The sequence below is a fragment of the Panulirus ornatus genome, chromosome 9 (assembly GCF_036320965.1).
Source record: "Panulirus ornatus isolate Po-2019 chromosome 9, ASM3632096v1, whole genome shotgun sequence".
Classification (NCBI taxonomy): Eukaryota; Metazoa; Arthropoda; class Malacostraca; order Decapoda; family Palinuridae; genus Panulirus; species Panulirus ornatus.
This window is the reverse complement of record NC_092232.1, coordinates 36,620,946-36,640,156: the sequence shown is the minus strand read 5'-3', so window position 1 is coordinate 36,640,156 and position 19,211 is coordinate 36,620,946. Positions and strand designations below refer to the sequence as shown.

Below are 19,211 nucleotides of genomic sequence, written 5' to 3'. Positions count from 1 at the left end.
CCTGTCACTAGTGACCTCCAGTGACCACATCCCTGTCACTAGTGACCTCCAGTGACCACATCCCTGTCAGTAGTGACCTCCGGTGACCACATCCCTGTCACTAGTGACCTCCAGTGACCACACCCCCGTCACTAGTGACCTCCAGTGACCACATCCCTGTCAGTAGTGACCTCCAGTGACCACATCCCTGTCACTAGTGACCTCCAGTGACCGCCTCTCTGTCATACAGACGACCACCATCATCCCTCCCGGCTGCTGCCACTCACATGACCCCAGCACAGCCTCGGCGGCGGCTGGAACAAGACAACACACACAGGCATTCGCACACTACGTCTTTCATAACCTTATGATCACTGAAGAAATCCTCCACTACAATATTGATTCGATGGAAGCTTTGGCGTACTGGCGTCATTTATATGGAGCCGTAAGAGCTACCGTCCCCCCCGCCTCCAGCCACAGAACTCTCCCTCATCCCACATGAGACCAAAGTCTTCAAATGATTATAATTCATTGCGGTGTTCTAAAGTCCTTCCGCAGCCCAGGGCGGATGGAAGCTGGTTCTTTTGTCTGAGATATGAAGTGCATCAGCTGGGAATGAGAGGCAAGCAGCCCAGGCAGCAAACATTGCGCGGGATAACGAATTGAAAATTCAGGGAGACATAAATTATCGCTGACAAGGTAAGAGAAAAACTCTTGCGTGAAATATGGAAGATGGTTTTTACATCTCTGAAGAGGAAGACCATAATTTCATGGGAGATGGTTTTTACATCTCTGAAGAGGAAGACCATAATTTCATCGAAGATGGTTTTTACATCTCTGAAGAGGAAGACCATAAGTACAGCCAAGAAACCGAGGAGCTAGTCAAAGAAAACCTTCAGAACCACCTCACTCACACCTCACTCCACACCAGACACCGGAAATGGACAGGTTATAAGATGACACTGAGATGATCCCAAGTATAACGATAACAGAAATGATTGAAACGAAGAAATAACACAAACAACACATCTGCTGGAGAGAGTAAGATCAGCAACATACCACGGCACGATATTTTCAATTTAAGGCACATATATACCACAGCTTATGAAACTGATGGGATATTTTTGGCTTCGATATTGCTGTTATGTGGACGTGTTTATATATATATATATATATATATATATATATATATATATATATATATATATATATATATATATATATATATATATATATATAATATTCCTATGAGTCCACGGGGAAAATGAAACACGAAAAGTTCCCAAGTGCACTTTCGTGTAAGAATCACATCATCAGGGGAGACACAAGAGAGAAATATAACAGTCAGTTGATATACATCGAAGAGACGAAGCTGGGACGCCATTTGGTAAACATGTGATTGTCCAAAACATACAACGAGCGTTCATAAACTTATCATTTTACAAATCTTATCAACAATAAAGTTATCTAATTTGTATAGACCATCACTAATATTATGATTATAATTCTTTGTGGATTTAATAATAGAAGATTCAATGATATTTCTCTTGGTAATAGAGTTAGAGTTAATAACTGATTAGATTAGAAATGTCATCTTATTAAGATGAACTTGGAATGCTATTCTCAGGCTTTGAAGCTGAAGTTTAGCATCAGTGTGAGTGCGTGAAGGGTGTGTGTGGTGTACTCACACTGGTTTATTTTTCTTAAGATTGCGTCAGTACCTGAGGGCGGTCTAGGATGAGGTAGGGGTCCGTTTGACGTGTGGCTGACGTGTGTGTGTGTGTGTGTGTGTGTGTGTGTGTGTGTGTGTGTGTTGAGCAACGCAGGTCAGCAGAGGAGGTGGGGAGATGTGGCAAGTCTCGTTGAAGACAGAGGTAGTAAAAAAAGAAAGAAAAAGTTTGCTGTGAATAAATACGAGTTTAATGAGATCCTTTTTTTCCCCTCCTTGTGTGAGGTGGGGGACTCCTAGCGTGGTGTGTGTGTGTGTGTGTCTGCAGGGTGAGGGACACGAAGTTGGGGAACGAGTTTAAGTGCTTGGCGAGAGTGTTGAAGAAGAAGAAGAAGAGGAAGAAGATCGGAGAGGCTTTGACTGAGTAATGCCAGAGAGAAGAGTCTCTGATGTACTATTATGATAACTGTACAGTCCTGGGGTCCACTGCAGCAGCTTGGAGTACCCTGAAAACATCTCTGAGGAAATAGTTTCCTTCATATTTCCGTAGGGACGAGATCACCTCAGTGTTCTGTGGTCAGGATTGTGACGATCAGTGTTGGTACTGAGGAAAGGTAAACATTAATGACGACTGTGGTGAGGTGAGGTGAGGGGGGAATAGAATGAAGCAGGACACACACACATGTGGCCGGCCATGTGGCTGGTCGTTGAACAGGTGTGGCCGGCCATGTGGCTGGTCGTTGAACAGGTGTGGCCGGCCATGTGGCTGGTCGTTGAACAGGTGTGGCCGGCCATGTGGCTGGTCGTTGAAAAGGTGTGGCCGGCCATGTAGCTGGTCGTTGAACAGGTGTGGCCGGCCATGTGGCTGGTCGTTGAACAGGTGTGGCCGGCCATGTGGCTGGTCGTTGAACAGGTGTGGCCGGCCATGTGGCTGGTCGTTCAACAGGTGTGTTCAAGGTCGAATACCGTACCTTAACCTCCTGCTCCCAGCAGTTCCTTTTATCACCATGAGACTCCTGCAGCATCCAGGAAGCTGGCCAGTGTGGTTTTAGAAATGGTAGAGGAGGTGTGGATCTGGTGTTTATAGAATATGTCTGAGAAATACTTGGAGAGACAGAGGGATTTGTTTGTGGCATTTATGGATGTGAAGAAAGCAGACGAAAGGGTTGATGAGATGCTTTGTGGAAGGTGTTAAGGATATATGGTGTGGGAGGAAAGTATTTAGAGCGAGTGAGAAGTTATTATCGAGTGTGTAAGGCATGTGCACGAGTGGGAAGATTGGAGAGTGAGGATCGGTCTTCGGCAGGGGTGTGTGATGTCTCCATGGTTGTTTAATTTGTTTATGGATGGGGTTGTTAGGGAGGTGAATGCAAGAGTTTTAGAGAGAGGGGCAAGTATGCAGTCTGTTGGGGGATAAGGAGTTTTCGAAGTTACTAAGTTGTTTTTGGCTGGTGATACAGCACTGGTGGCAGCTTGGAGTGAAAGAGTGCAGAAGTTCATGACCGAGTTTGGAAGTGTGTGAAGGATGACGTTGGAAGTAAGTATAAATAAAATCAAGGTTATTAGTTGTTAGGTTCAGCAGGGTTGAGGGATAGGTTAGTTTGGGTGTGAGTTTGAAGAAAACTTGGAGGAACTGAAATTTTTCGATATCTGGGCGTGGAAATGGCGGCACTGAACCCATGGAAGCGAGAGTCATAGGGTGGGGGAGGGGGCGAAGCTTCAGGGAGCACTGAAGAATATGAGGAAAGATAGATTGTTGTCTGGGAGAGCAAAAATGGGTATGTTTTAAGGTATAGTAGTTCCAACAATATTATATGGTTGGGAGGCGTGGGCCAAAAATGAGAATGTGCCTACGAAGATGTTGGAAAGGAAATGTTTGCGAACAATATGTGGTGTGAGGTGGTTTGATCGAGTTAGAAATAATAGTGTGGTAATAGAAACAGTGTGGTTGAGAGAGCAGAAGAGAGTGTGCTGAAACGGTGTGGACATATTGAGAGAATAAGTGAGGAAAGGTTGACGAAGAGGATACATGTGTCAGAGGTGGAGGGAACAAGGAGAAGCGGAAGACCAAAGTGGAGGTGGAAGGATAGAGTGAAAAAGATTTTGAACGATCGGGGCCTGAACATGCAGGGAGGTGAAAGACGTGCAAGGAATGGAGTGAGTTGGAAAACGATGTCGTATACCGGGGTCGACGTGTTGTCAGTGGATTGAACCAGGGCATGTGAAGCGTCTGGGGTAAATCATGGAAAGGTCTGTGGGGTGTGGATGTGGATAGGGTGCATTACACATGACAGCTAGAGAATGGACGAGATAGAATGCGGTCTTTTTACGTCCATTCTTGGCGCTGATTCGTTAACGCGGAAAATGGAGATTAAGCATGAAATATATGTATTAGAAAAATGCAGGAAAGAGATTTTCTTTTGTGTACGTGGTATTGAGCGTGACATTCATATCCTTATGTTCTTCCTCACGTCCAGTGATCTGACATGCTGCCTACTAGCTACCCTCATCCCTCAAGCCCTGGAGTGTAGAACTCTGTGTATTCATAATACATATTGTGAGTACATATAGATATAGATATGTAGCAGCTGTACATAATGATTATAGTGCAGTTAGTGTGGAGTACTTGATATACCTGTGGTTACCTGACGATCTCACTTTGAATGTGAAACGTCAGAGGGAAATGGGTAATTTTCGTGAAATTGTGTTTGAAAATCGACCCTTTGGTAGAATAGCGATCAGAACACCAGAGAACATAAGTAAGAAGGTAAATGATTGTGAATAATGCTACGTCGCTCGTTGTATATCAACTGACTTATATTTCTTTCTTGTGTCTCCCCTGATGATGTGATTATTACACGAAAGTACACTTGGGAAATTATCATGTTTCATTTTCCCCGTGGACTCATAGAAATATATATATATATATATATATATATATATATATATATATATATGTATATATATATATATATATATATATATATATATATATATATATATATATATATATATATATATATATTCGTCTTACTCTGTACGTCCAGACCCTTCATCCTCCAAGAAATCTGACAATCATGAAATTCAGGGAAAAGACTCTCGTGATATGTCCTCTGCAGACAGAGGGACGACGCTTGAGGGATCATCAAGAACCTCAGATTTGCATTGAGGTTCAGCGGCCGCAAGAGGAGCGTGACGTCTGGCGGAGTCTGGAGCCACTCACGGGACATGGCAGGACCAGAGAGGCGAGGACCCCAGCCAGCTAGGTCGAGGGTCAAGGTCTGGAGGATCTTTTGTGTCCCAGGGCAGGTCAAGGGTCGAGGTGTGGAGAAGACCTTCCTGCTGGTGGCTGTAGGTCTCCCGAGGCCACGGTTTAAATAGAAGGTGAATTTTTCCTTACTCACGTTGGATCTTCACTCATTATATGACTCATTAATTACCTATGCGTGGAGCTCATCTTTGACTCATTCAGAGACTTCCTCAGTCTGCTGTTTACTCATTTTTTTTCATGTTGAAGGCTCCAGTCATGGACAGAATTCCACATCAAAGCCGGGTCTTAATTGAAATACGGAGAAGATTATGAAACGAAAAGAAAAGGCAAGGGAAAGTATTTATGAATTTTTGAGGACGTGAAAGACCTGTCTTCTAAAACGTGCCAGGTCATAGTTATTGGGAAAGACACGAGGAAGTTGAGAGTTCCAAAGCTTCGACGTGTAGGGAAAGAAATAGGTAACAAAATGGCCCACTCTTGAGTTGCCAATGGCCACACAATAATCGTGTGACACAGCAGCTTGCCGAGTATTGTGGGGTCTAGCTAGTGGTGGGGGCACAAAAGCAGCCAGCTCCTAGGAGCAGAAACCGAAGTAATACCTATAGAAGAAGGAAAGTGAACCAACATTGTGGCGTAGGGCAAGGGGGGTCAAGTTTGGAAGTTAACTTGGGACAATTAATAAGTCATACTGCTTTTGACTCAACTCTGTCAAGTAAGGATGCTGATCCTTCAACAACCACAGAGATAGATCGTCCGGAGAGGAAGCTAGATATGAAGGAGTATAGTGAGGGAGGGAAGCCGAAAGAGGGGAGCTTAGAGATGAGACTCCGATGCCACATCCTTTCGAAAGCCTTAGATATGTCAAGGGCAACTAAACATGACTCTCCAAGATCTTTTAGGGATGATGACCAAACATTAGTAAGATAAGAAAGAATATCACCAGTGGATCTCACTTTACGAAAGCCGTACTGGTGATCAGAGAGAAGACTGTGATTTTTGAGGTGGTTGAGGATATGGGAGTTGAGGAGGGATTCAAAGACTTTAGAAATAATAGATGTCAAAGCAATACGACGATAGTTAGAGGGGTCAGAATGATCACTCTTCTTATGAATGGCATACATCATTGCGTGTTTTCGAGAAGGAAACTTTTTTGTTTTTAAACAGAAACGGAACAGACGAGCAAGCACAGGTGCAAGTTCAGAGGTACATTCTTTCAGTACACGGGGATGGATGCCATCAGGACCATAAGCCTTGCTTGTGTCCAGAGATAGAAGCGCTTTTCGGACAGTCCGAAAAGAGATTACATGAAGAGGCATAGGATTAGTAAGGGATCATCAAGGGATTAAGGAATGTTAGAGTCATCCAAGATGGAGTTAGAGGAGAAGCGGGAACCAAAGAGAGTTGCTTTGTCTACTGGAGAGACAGTTATAGTACCGTCAGAACGGAGAAGTGAAGGAAAGGTTGAGCGAGAAAAGTTGTTACCGGCGCCCTTAACTAAAGACCAGAAAGACCTATCAGTGGATAACGAGGTGAGGTTATCGCACTTCCGTTAAATAATGGAACGCTTCGCCTCACGGATAACGTGCTTGAAGCGATAACAAGCCGTGATAAAAGCTGTATGAGAGCCAGAGGAAGCGAGTTTTCCAAGCCTGATCCCTTGCCTGAATGGCCTCAGATCTGGAACGGTTGAACCATGGATTGGATGAAGAGGTCGTCTTGGAGGAAGAGGGGATAAATGCTTCCATTCCCGCAACAATAACATCTGCTATGCGTTTGGCGGAGACAGAAGCATCACCACATAAGAGACAGCAAGTTACCCAAGGAAAGTCAGAAAAGAAGTTACGTAAGTTATTCTAGTCAGCTTTGTTGAGGTACCAGTATTAACTCTCAGAAGGGCTGCTGGAGGGGGAAGTGCCGTTAGAATAGATACATTTATGAGAGTGTGGTCACATGAACCACCTGGTGGCGAGATTGTGTATTAACAGCGGGATGGACCAGAGGTGGAAAAACAAATCTATGTTGATCTATTCATGACAGTCTCCGTATTTAATGTCTCTTATTATCACTTTTCTTCATTCATTCATCAACTCTGAAACCAGTTCCAGCTCCCACGTTGACTCATTTACCACCTCTTATTCGCCTTTTTCTCTTATTCATCGTGGGCTCTGGATTCATCTTGGCCTGTGGCTCACCCTGGATTGTACTCACCTTCAGCTCCAGCTCCTTCAGGTACTTTCTGATGGTCTCGTTGCTTATAGGTGTAGGGGACGCTGCCTCCGGGTCTGCCGGGAGAAGAGACGTGTTAAGCCTGAGTCTGGAGGGAGACGGGAGACTAAGGATGACTCTGGAGGGAGACGGGAGACTAAGGGTGAGTCTGGAGGGAGACGGGAGACTAAGGATGACTCTGGAGGGAGACGGGAGACTAAGTTTGGAGGGAGACGGGACTTAGGACTGAGTTTGGAGGACGTAGGGTTGATTTTGGAGGGTAATGAAGCTTAAGACTGAATCTGGAGACAGAAGGTAGAGCTAAGTAAAGGTCTTGAGGTTGATTTTATAGACTAATGAAGGATGGTAAGTGTAGTAGAGGGAAAGGGAGTTACGTCTGAATGTGCAGGGATTTCTCCTCTATCCTGTCACTTACTGTACACACGTTTGTCACACTGGCGTTTTCTAGTTGTATGTATAATGATTATAACATTATGTAGTTGTATGTATAATGATTATAACATTATGTAGTTGTATGTATAATGATTATAACATTATGTAGTTGTATGTATAATGATTATAACATTATGTAGTTGTATGTATAATGATTATAACATTATGTAGTTGTATGTATAATGATTATAACATTGTCTAGTTGTATGTATAATGATTATGATATTTTCTAGTTATGTGTAATGATTATAACATTTTCTAGTTGTATGTATAATGATTATGACATTATGTAGTTGTATGTATAATGATTATAACATTATGTAGTTATATGTATAATGATTATAACATTATGTAGTTGTATGTATAATGATTATAACATTATGTAGTTGTATGTATAATGATTATAACATTATGTAGTTGTATGTATAATGATTATAACATTATGTAGTTGTATGTATAATGATTATAACATTGTAGTTGTATGTATAATGATTATAACATTATGTAGTTGTATGTATAATGATTATGATATTTTCTAGTTATGTGTAATGATTATAACATTTTCTAGTTGTATGTATAATGATTATGACATTATGTAGTTGTATGTATAATGATTATAACATTATGTAGTTGTATGTATAATGATTATAACATTATGTAGTTGTATGTATAATGATTATAACATTTTCTAGTTGTATGTATAATGATTATAACATTATGTAGTTGTATGTATAATGATTATAACATTATGTAGTTGTATGTATAATGATTATAACATTTTCTAGTTGTATGTATAATGATTATAACATTATGTAGTTGTATGTATAATGATTATAACATTTTTGTTGTTGTATGTATAATGATTATAACATCATCTAGCTGTATTTGTAATGATTATAACATTTTCTAGTTGTATGTGTAATGATTTTAACATTTTCTAGTTGTATGTATAATGATTATAACATTATGTTGTTGTATGTATAATGATTATAACATTTTCTAGTTGTGTGTATGATGATTATGACATTATGTAGTTGTATGTATAATGATTATAACATTATGTAGTTGTATGTATAATGATTATAACATTATGTAGTTGTATTTATAATGATTATAACATTATGTAGTTGTATGTATAATAATTATAACATTATGTAGTTGTATGTATAATGATTATAACATTTTCTAGTTGTATGTATAATGATTATAACATTGTCTAGTTGTATGTATAATGATTATAACATTGTCTAGTTGTATGTATAATGATTATAACATTATGTAGTTGTATGTATAATGATTATAACATTTTCTAGTTGTATGTATAATGATTATAACATTATGTAGTTGTATGTATAATGATTATAACATTTTTGTTGTTGTATGTATAATGATTATAACATCATCTAGCTGTATTTATAATGATTATAACATTTTCTAGTTGTATGTGTAATGATTTTAACATTTTCTAGTTGTATGTATAATGATTATAACATGTAGTTGTATGTATAATGACTATAACATTATGTAGTTGTATGTATAATAATTATAACATTTTCTAGTTGCATGTATAATGATTATAACATTATGTAGTTGTATGTATAATGATTATAACATTTTTGTTGTTGTATGTATAATGATTATAACATCATCTAGCTGTATTTATAATGATTATAACATTTTCTAGTTGTATGTGTAATGATTTCAACATTATCTGTTTGTATGTATAATGATTATAACATTTTATAGTTGGATGTATAATGATTATAACATTTTATAGTTGGATGTATAATGATTATGATATTTTCTGATTGTGTGTATAACTGTTTTAACATTTTCTAGTTGTATGAATAATGATTATAACATTTTCTAGTATGTGTAATGATTTTAACATTTTCTAGTTGTATGTGAAATCATTTAACATTTTTCCGATGTATGAAGAATGATTATACAATTTTCTAGTTGGATGTATAATGATAAAATTTTATGGTTGTATGTATACTGTTTTTAAAATTGTCTACTTGTTTATTTAATTATCTTAACATTTTCATGTTTCATGTATAATGATTTTAACATTTTCTAGTTGTATATGTAATGATTATAATATTTTCTGATTGTGTGTATAATGATTATAACATTTTCTCTTTGTATATATAATGATTATAACATTTTCTCGTTGTATGTATAACGATTATAACATTTTCTAGTTGTATGTATAATGATTTTAACATGACAGAACGAAAGATGTTGGTAGGGTATCAGAGGAAGACAATATATTATTAAATTAGCTATGTTAACATGTCCATGACCATTGTGCAATGCCAGTGATATGTTAGATCAAGGTTAACAGTGTCCTTACACACATATTCTATAATGTATATTTTCTATACAGACATGTAGATAGAATGACCAATACCCTTGTTACGTTACACACATTTACTTGATCCTCAGTCACATACATACATACAGATGGTGCAGATCTATCACTAGACATAGATTCATTTATCACGATGGCGATTGTTTATCCAGAATAGAGTCTTCCCTCTGGCCTGAGTGTGGTGGTGTGTGCACGTGTGGTATATGGGCCAGACAAGGCAACAGGCACCCACACCAGCCCAACCCTTACCTCTACCTATATCATCACTGAAAATCTGGCTGGGAAATGTCAGTTCGTACCACGAAGACGAGGAAGCCACATTAGTGTTGGAGTTGAAGGTGGAGGAAGACATGTTGGACGGAGGACTGAAGTGGTGAGGAGAAAGACCAGGTTAGGTTAGGTTTGGAAGGAGAGGGAAGTGGGGGAGGTTAACTCTTGATCTGGAGGGTGAGGGAGATTAACTCGTGATCTGGAGGGTGAGGGAGATTAACTCTTGATCTGGAGGGTGAGGGAGATTAACTCTTGATCTGGAGGGTGAGGGAGATTAACTCTTGATCTGGAGGGTGAGGGAGATTAACTCGTGATCTGGAGGGTGAGGGAGATTAACTCTTGATCTGGAGGGTGAGGGAGATTAACTCGTGATCTGGAGGGTGAGGGAGATTAACTCTTGATCTGGAGGGTGAGGGAGATTAACTCTTGATCTGGAGGGTGAGGGAGATTAACTCTTGATCTGGAGGGTGAGGGAGATTAACTCTTGATCTGGAGGGTGAGGGAGATTAACTCGTGATCTGGAGGGTGAGGGAGATTAACTCGTGATCTGGAGGGTGAGGGAGATTAACTCTTGATCTGGAGGGTGAGGGAGATTAACTCTTGATCTGGAGGGTGAGGGAGATTAACTCTTGACTGGGGTGAGGGAGATTAACTCTTGATCTGGAGGGGTGAGGGAGATTAACTCTGATCTGGAGGGTGAGGGAGATTAACTCTTGATCTGGAGGGTGAGGGAGATTAACTCGTGATCTGGAGGGTGAGGGAGATTAACTCGTGATCTGGAGGGTGAGGGAGATTAACTCTTATCTGGAGGGTGAGGGAGATTAACTCGTGATCTGGAGGGTGAGGGAGATTTACCTCTGATCTGGAGGGTGAGGGAGATTAACTTAACTCGTGATCTGGAGGGTGAGGGAGATTAACTCTTGATCTGGAGGGTGAGGGAGATTAACTCTTGATCTGGAGGGTGAGGGAGATTAACTCTTGATCTGGAGGGTGAGGGAGATTAACTCTTGATCTGGAGGGTGAGGGAGATTAACTCTTGATCTGGAGGGTGAGGGAGATTAACTCGTGATCTGGAGGGTGAGGGAGATTAACTCTTGATCTGGAGGGTGAGGGAGATTAACTCGTGATCTGGAGGGTGAGGGAGATTAACTCTTGATCTGGAGGGTGAGGGAGATTAACTCTTGATCTGGAGGGTGAGGGAGATTACCTCGTGATCTGGAGGGTGAGGGAGATTACCTCGTGATCTGGAGGGTGAGGGAGATTAACTCGTGATCTGGAGGGAAGTGGGGGAGATTAACTCTTGATCTGGAGGGTGAGGGAGATTAACTCGTGATCTGGAGGGTGAGGGAGATTAACTCTTGATCTGGAGGGTAAGGGAGATTAACTCTTGATCTTGAGGGTGAGGGAGATTAACTCTTGATCTGGAGGGTGAGGGAGATTACCTCGTGATCTGGAGGGTGAGGGAGATTACCTCGTGATCTGGAGGGTGAGGGAGATTAACTCGTGATCTGGAGGGAAGTGGGGGAGATTAACTCTTGATCTGGAGGGTGAGGGAGATTAACTCGTGATCTGGAGGGTGAGGGAGATTAACTCTTGATCTGGAGGGTGAGGGAGATTAACTCGTGATCTGGAGGGTAAGGGAGATTAACTCTTGATCTTGAGGGTGAGGGAGATTAACTCGTGATCTGGAGGGAAGTGGGGGAGATTAACTCTTGATCTGGAGGGTGAGGGAGATTAACTCGTGATCTGGAGGGTGAGGGAGATTAACTCTTGATCTGGAGGGTGAGGGAGATTAACTCTTGATCTGGAGGGTAAGGGAGATTAACTCTTGATCTGGAGGGTGAGGGAGATTAACTCTTGATCTGGAGGGTGAGGGAGATTACCTCGTGATCTGGAGGGTGAGGGAGATTACCTCGTGATCTGGAGGGTGAGGGAGATTAACTCGTGATCTGGAGGGAAGTGGGGGAGATTAACTCTTGATCTGGAGGGTGAGGGAGATTCACTCTTGATCTGGAGGGTGAGGGAGATTAACTCTTGATCTGGAGGGTAAGGGAGATTAACTCTTGATCTGGAGGGTGAGGGAGATTAACTCTTGATCTGGAGGGTGAGGGAGATTCACTCTTGATCTGGAGGGTGAGGGAGATTAACCCGTGATCTGGAGGGTGAGGGAGAGTTCCTTTTAAGGGAGAGAATGGAGTCATCTCTTACTCTGGTGGGAGAGGAGAGTCAACTCTTACTTTTGAGAGAGAAGGAGATTAAGTTACACAGGAGAAATGGGAACCATCCTTTACTTTAGAGACTTGGGAATCATCTCTTACTTTAGAGAGACTTGGAAGCCATCCCTTACTTTAGAAAGACTTGGGAACCGTCCCTTACTTTAGAGAGACATTAGAATCAACTCTTTAGTTTGAGAGAGAACCACCTCTTACTTTGAAGGGAGAAAACTTAACTCTTAATCTAAAGTGAGATATCATGGAGCTTGGGGGAGAGGAGGAGCTTGAATGTATTTCAAAGCTGTCTTGCTATGCCTACGTTAACTTAACTACTATCCTGCTATACGTACCTTAACTACTATCTTGCTATACCTACGGTAACTACTATCTTGCTATACTTACCTTAACTACTATCTTGCTATACTTACCTTAACTACTATCTTGCTATACTTACGGTAACTACTATCATGCTATACTTACCTTAACTACTATTTTGTTATACCTACTTTAACTACTATCTTGCTATACGTACCTTAACTATTATCTTACTATACCTGCCTTAACTCCTGTCTTACAACTTTCTTGAAAGATCCTAAAACCTTGGTGGTATAGAATATTGTTGCGATAGATATACTTAGAATAGAGAAAAAAAAACTAAGATTTGCTATGTTGTATACCAGTGTTGTAGGAACAACAACAGATGATGATCACAACATGAAGTGTGTTGTGTTGTGGGTGAGTTACCTTCCAGAAGAATAGGAGGAACCATAGTACCATTGCCATCTGCGAGTGACGGGACGGCCATCGTCTCTATGTATCCTACGTCACCATCGCTGGCGGCTCTGTAAACAGAGAGAGTAAACAGGTTAGGGAAAACGTATCGTACGGTATCGTACGTGATGTGTGACGTGTGTTAGAGAGAGAGAGAGAGAGAGAGAGAGAGAGAGAGAGAGAGAGAGAGAGAGAGTGAAATATGAGAGGAATATGAGTTAGTACAAATAATGATAATAATACTCAGATAATTTTTAAGGTAAATAGGAATAGAAACGGGGACCTTTACAGTAAATGAATTATAAAAACACACACACTTTCACTATCTGTAGATGAGAGAGATATTGGAGGGACCACACAAAGCTGCTGGTATAAACGAGAGTTTAGTTACAACTTCAGTTTATGTACGATCGTCTCAGTAAGTGGTGACCGCCGTGTCCAAACCATGTTGCCGCTGAGAGAAATGTTGGGTTCTGCTCTGAAATATTATACATGCAGGTGTGGCCTATACCACATCATACGTGACGAGATGGGTCAAGTGGTGTGACCAGTTACGATGGTGACCTCGGAGGTCAAGATAACCAGATGAATTTCCATCTGGTATGATTACTTTCATAACAGTAAATCTATATATATATATATATATATATATATATATATATATATATATATATATATATATATATATATATATACATGTTCACTAACAGAGGTCAGTGTTTAACTACAGAGCTTCTGTAGAACTGGGTCGGTAAGACTCTGTTCCCATCGCACGCTCTATGTTGTATTGTGAGAGTCTGTCTTGTTGTTTGTTGTTGTTGTTGTTGTAGGGTTGTGTTGAAGACCTGGAGGAGATGATGTTTGTGGGGGGTCATGTTTACATTGTGAAGTAGTTGGCGATCGATGACCTGGGAGAGGGGGTGAGGGGCAGCGTACACACCCCCGCCTGGTGACAGTATACAGTGTCGCTGGCTCGAAGACCCAAACGTTGGGGTGAGGTGGCGAGGTGTGTGGGTGTGTGTGTGGGGTGGGGTGAGGTGGCGGTGTGGGTGTGTGTGGGGTGAGATGGCGGTGTGTGTGTGTGGGGTGAGGTGATGGGGTGGGTGTGTGTGGGTGAGGTGACGGTGTGTGTGGGGTGAGGTGACGGGGTGGGTGTGTGTGGGGTGAGGTGGCGGTGTGTGTGGGTGTGTGTGGTGACGTGACGGGGTGTGGATGTGTGTGGCTGTGTGTGGGGTGAGGTGACGGTGTGTGTGTGTGTGTGTGGGGTGAGGTGGCGGTGTGTGTGGGTGTGTGTGGTGACGTGACGGGGTGTGGATGTGTGTGGCTGTGTGTGGGGTGAGGTGACGGTGTGTGTGTGTGTGTGTGGGGTGAGGTGGCGGTGTGTGTGGGTGTGTGAGGTGAGGTGAGGACCAGCCCCCGCCACACTCGGACCTGGTCAGTGTGTAACACGACCGTCCAACAGTCACGGCAGCCGACCCCAGGGGCGAACATGAGGGCCTGTTTCGTCAGGACTTTCATCCATCTCGTCTCATTTGACACTTTCTTCCCCCGGACGGTCGTCCCCCCAAAACGGAACACTGCGTCGAGAGGCGGTGAAAATAAAGGTTCTTTCAATCAGTTTTCACTCGTATGTTTCGCTTTTGAATTCATCCCCTCCCCCTTCACCACCCCCACCCAACGGTGTGCCGTTCTTGCCCCCAACAGCGCGCGCCATTCACAACATGGCTGGATAATCTATAATACCCCCCCCTCCCCCCCAGCCTTACGTAAACAAACAACATTTTCACAATTATTTACGTCTGTCTTTCCCGCCCACCTCTCTGCTGTGTTTCCCTGGCCACAGTAAGATCCAGACTCACCCTCACCTACGTGGATATTCCCAGATCATCTCTCTCTCTCTCTCTCTCTCTCTCTCTCTCTCTCTCTCTCTCTCTCTCTCTCTCTCTCTCTCTCTCTCGTACCTGCGTTCTCCTATGTAAACAGCACAAGACAATTATCTAAGATAGATATATGCACGTCGAGGGAGAGAGAGAGAGAGAGAGAGAGAGAGAGAGAGAGAGAGAGAGAGAGAGAGAGAGAGAGAGAGAGAGAGAGTCGTCATGGGCAAGCAGGAAAGCAGGTTGCCAGAGAGCCTTGTGATGTGAACACTCGTACGTTTCTTGTACAGGAAGATCTTCTACATGCATGTGAGGAAGATGCGTCTCTTCCTCAAAGAAATGAGAAAGATGGCCGGACTTCCTCTGTAACTGAGACAGATGTCTGGATGTCTTAGGTATAGGGGAAAGATGACCAGCTGGTATCTTAAGGAAGTGAGCAAGATGTCTTTATTTCTTCAACAGGTGAGGAAGATCCCCTTAATTTTTAAGGAAGTGAGGAAGATTCCTTCAATATTTAAGGAAGTGAGGAAGATTCCTTCAATATTTAAGGAAGTGAGCAAGATGTCTTTATTTCTTCAACAGGTGAGGAAGATCCCCTTAATTTTTAAGGAAGTGAGGAAGATCCCCTTAATATTTAAGGAAGTGAGGAAGATTCCTTCAATATTTAAGGAAGTGAGGAAGATCCCCTTAATATTTAAGGAAGTTAGGAAGATTCCCTAAATATTCAAGGAAGTGAGGAAGATGTTCTCCTTGGGAGATAAAGGTAAAATATATTCTAGATTCAAGACTTGCTGACGACGACCATAGAATGTAACAAGGTCAAGACTTGTTAGCTTGGACCATCAAATTGGGTTGTTCACGGAGAGTGTGAGATTGTACGTCGTGTGTATCCTCATAACTTGGTTATTTTCCGTTGACTTGGTTACCTTCCTTTAACTTGGTTATAGTTCTTCATAACTTGGTTATCGTCCTCCATAAATTGGTTATCGTTCTTCACAACTTGCTTATCGTCTTTCATAACTTGGTTATCGTCCTTCTTAACTTGGTTATCGTCTTTCATAACTTGGTTGTAGTTCTTCATAACTTGGTTATCATCCTTCATAACTTGCTTATCGTTCTTCACAACTTGGTTATCGTCTTTCATAACTTGGTTATCGTCCTTCTTAACTTGGTTATCGTCTATCATAACTTGGTTATCGTTCTTCTTAACTTGGTTATCGTCTATCATAACTTGGTTATCGTTCTTCTTAACTTGGTTATCGTCTATCATAACTTGGTTATCGTTCTTCACAACTTGGTTATCGTCTTTCATAACTTGGTTATCGTCCTTCTTAACTTGGTTATCGTCTATCATAACTTGGTTATCGTTCTTCATAACTTGTTATCGTCCTTCTTAACTTCTTGATTATCGTCCTTCATAGCTAGGTTATCGTCCTTCATAACTTGGTTATCGTTCTTCATAACTTGGTTATCGTCCTTCATAACTTGGTTATCATCCTTCTTAACTTGGTTATCGTCCTTCATAACCTTGCTATATTTTCTCGGTTATCTTCCCCTAAAAACATGGTTGCCTTTTTTAAATAAAGTAGTTAGCTTACCTCATAGCCACGTTATCTTCTCTAATTGGTTATCTTCTGCAAGAATTTGGTAATCTTACCTCATAACTTGGTTATCTTTCCTGAAGTCTTGATTCCTTTCCTTCATAAATTTGTTATCTTTCCACATATGATTTTGTCATCTTCCTTCATGATTTAATTAACGTTCCTATTTATCATAAACTTGTTATTTTCCTCGTTTCTTTATCTTTCCTCATAAATTAGTTACTTTTCTTTAAATCATGCGAATCATTCTCATGATTTTGTTTCCTCATGTTTTTCATATATTCTTGGTGATCTTTCCTCATGAATTGAACATCCTCCCTCATAACTTGGTTATATTACTTCATCTTTGTCTTTTCTCTTATCAATGGATCTTGGTTATCTTATCTTTCGAATGTGTTATCTTTCCTCATAATTTGGTTAGCTTTCCTTGTAACAGTTTATTTTCCGTGACATTTTCTTTGTTTTAATAACTTAGTTACTATCTCTCATATCTTAGTTACCTCGTTGGTTATCTTCTCTTATAACTTGGTTATCTTTCCTCATATCAGTTACTTTTCCTCACAACGTTGTTATCTCCATATATCATATTAATTTTCCATGATAACTTGGTTATCCTTATAATTTTGATGTCTTCCTTCATAACTTGGTTATCATCCATATAACTCTGATATCTTCCTTCATAGGTTGTTTTTGTTGCCTTTTAGCTTTGATATCTTCCATTATGGCTTGTGTATTTTTCCTTAAAACTTTGATATCTACCTTCATAACTTGGTTATCTTTTCTTATAACTTTGAAATCTTCCTCCATAACTTGGTTACCTTTCCTTATAACTTTGATACCTTCCTTCATAACTTGGTTACCTTTCCTTAGAGCTTTGATATCTTCCTTCATAACTTGGTCATCTTAACTTATAACTTTGATATCTTCCTTCATAACTTGGTTACCTTTCCTTAGAGCTTTGATATCTTCCTTCATAACTTGGTCATCTTAACTTATAACTTTGATATCTTCCTTCATAACTTGGTTACCTTTCCTTAGAACTTTGATATCTTCCTTCATAACTTGGTCATCGTAACTTATAACTTTGATATCTACCTTCATAACTTGGTCATCTTAACTTACAACTTTCATATTTTCCTTCATAACTTGGTTACCTATCCTTACAACTTTGATACCTTCCTTCATAACTTGGTTATCTTTTCTTATCACTTTGAAATCTTCCTCCATAACTTGGTTACTTTTCCTTATAACTTTGATATTTTCCTTCATAACTTGGTTACCTTTCCTTATAACTTTGATATCTTCCTTTATAACTTGGTTACCTTTCCTTAGAACTTTGATATCTTCCTTCATAACTTGGTCATCTTAACTTATAACTTTGATATCTTCCTTCATAACTTGGTTACCTTTCCTTAGAACTTTGATATCTTCCTTCATAACTTGGTCATCTTAACTTATAACTTTGATATCTTCCTTCATAACTTGGTTACCTTTCCTTAGAACTTTGATATCTTCCTTCATAACTTGGTCATCTTAACTTATAACTTTGATATCTTCCTTCATAACTTGGTTTCTTTTCCTTAGAACTTTGATGTCTTCCTTCATAACTTGGTCATCTTAACTTATAACTTTGATATCTTCTTTCATAACTTGGTTTCTTTTCCTTAGAACTTTGGTATCTTCCTTCATAACTTGGTTATTTTCCCTTATAACTTTGATATCTTCCTTCATAACTTGTCTATTATCCATATAACTCTGATGTCTTCCTTCATAATTTGGCAATCTTTCCTTATAACTTTGATATCTTCCTTCATAACTTGGTTACCTTTATAACTTTGATATCTTCCATCATAACTTAATTACCTTTATAGCTTTGATTTCCTTCATAACTTGGTTACCTTTATAACTTTAAAATATTCCTTCATAACTTCGTTGACTTTATAACTTTGATATCTTCCATCATAAGTTGGTTGTCGTTCCTTATAACTTTGATATCTTCATAAAGTGGTTATTTATCCGTAGAATATATTCCTTCATGTCTTGTTTATCTTTCCTGATAACTTGGTTATCTCTTGCTATCCACATGCTTTAAAGGATACAATTTCGTTTTAGGCCGCTGGAAGAGCCACGAATAAAAAAAAAGAAAAAAGAAAACGGGGAAAAGAAATGATTTCGAAAGATAGGTTTGCAATATATGTTGTGAGTATGTAAGACAACTGAACAACATTGTCATATAATTGTGATGGTTTGTGTGTGTATGGGTGTGTGTGGTGTCTGTATGTGTGTGTGTGTGTGTGTGTGTGTGTGTGTGTGTGTGTGTGTGTGTGTGTGTGTGTGTGAATACCGTGTCGTTTGTGTGGTATTTAATAACACAGTTGTAAAATGTTTGTGTGACAACTCTGTTATTCCCGCTGTGTGTTGTATGTGAGTTGTCCTTCGTCAGGAATAAAATGCGCCTGAAATTGAAACTGAACACTGAAAACCATTCCTCTCTCTCTCTCTCTCTCTCTCTCTCTCTCTCTCTCTCT

At 40.3% G+C, this 19,211-nt stretch overlaps 1 protein-coding gene across 3 annotated transcripts in view; it reads right to left on the bottom strand.

Annotated features, from left to right (window-relative positions):
- Positions 1-19,211, bottom strand: part of LOC139750337 (uncharacterized) — a 650,672-nt gene that overhangs the window by 20,637 nt on the left and 610,824 nt on the right. For all 3 annotated transcript variants that reach the window (XM_071665017.1, XM_071665016.1, XM_071665018.1), the window contains exons 3-4: positions 13,179-13,276; positions 7,128-7,201 (exon numbers count right to left, since the gene is read on the bottom strand). In XM_071665017.1, coding sequence (XP_071521118.1) covers positions 7,128-7,201; positions 13,179-13,239 — 135 coding nt within the window. In that variant the 5' untranslated portion in view covers positions 13,240-13,276. The remainder of the gene's footprint in view (positions 1-7,127; positions 7,202-13,178; positions 13,277-19,211) is intronic.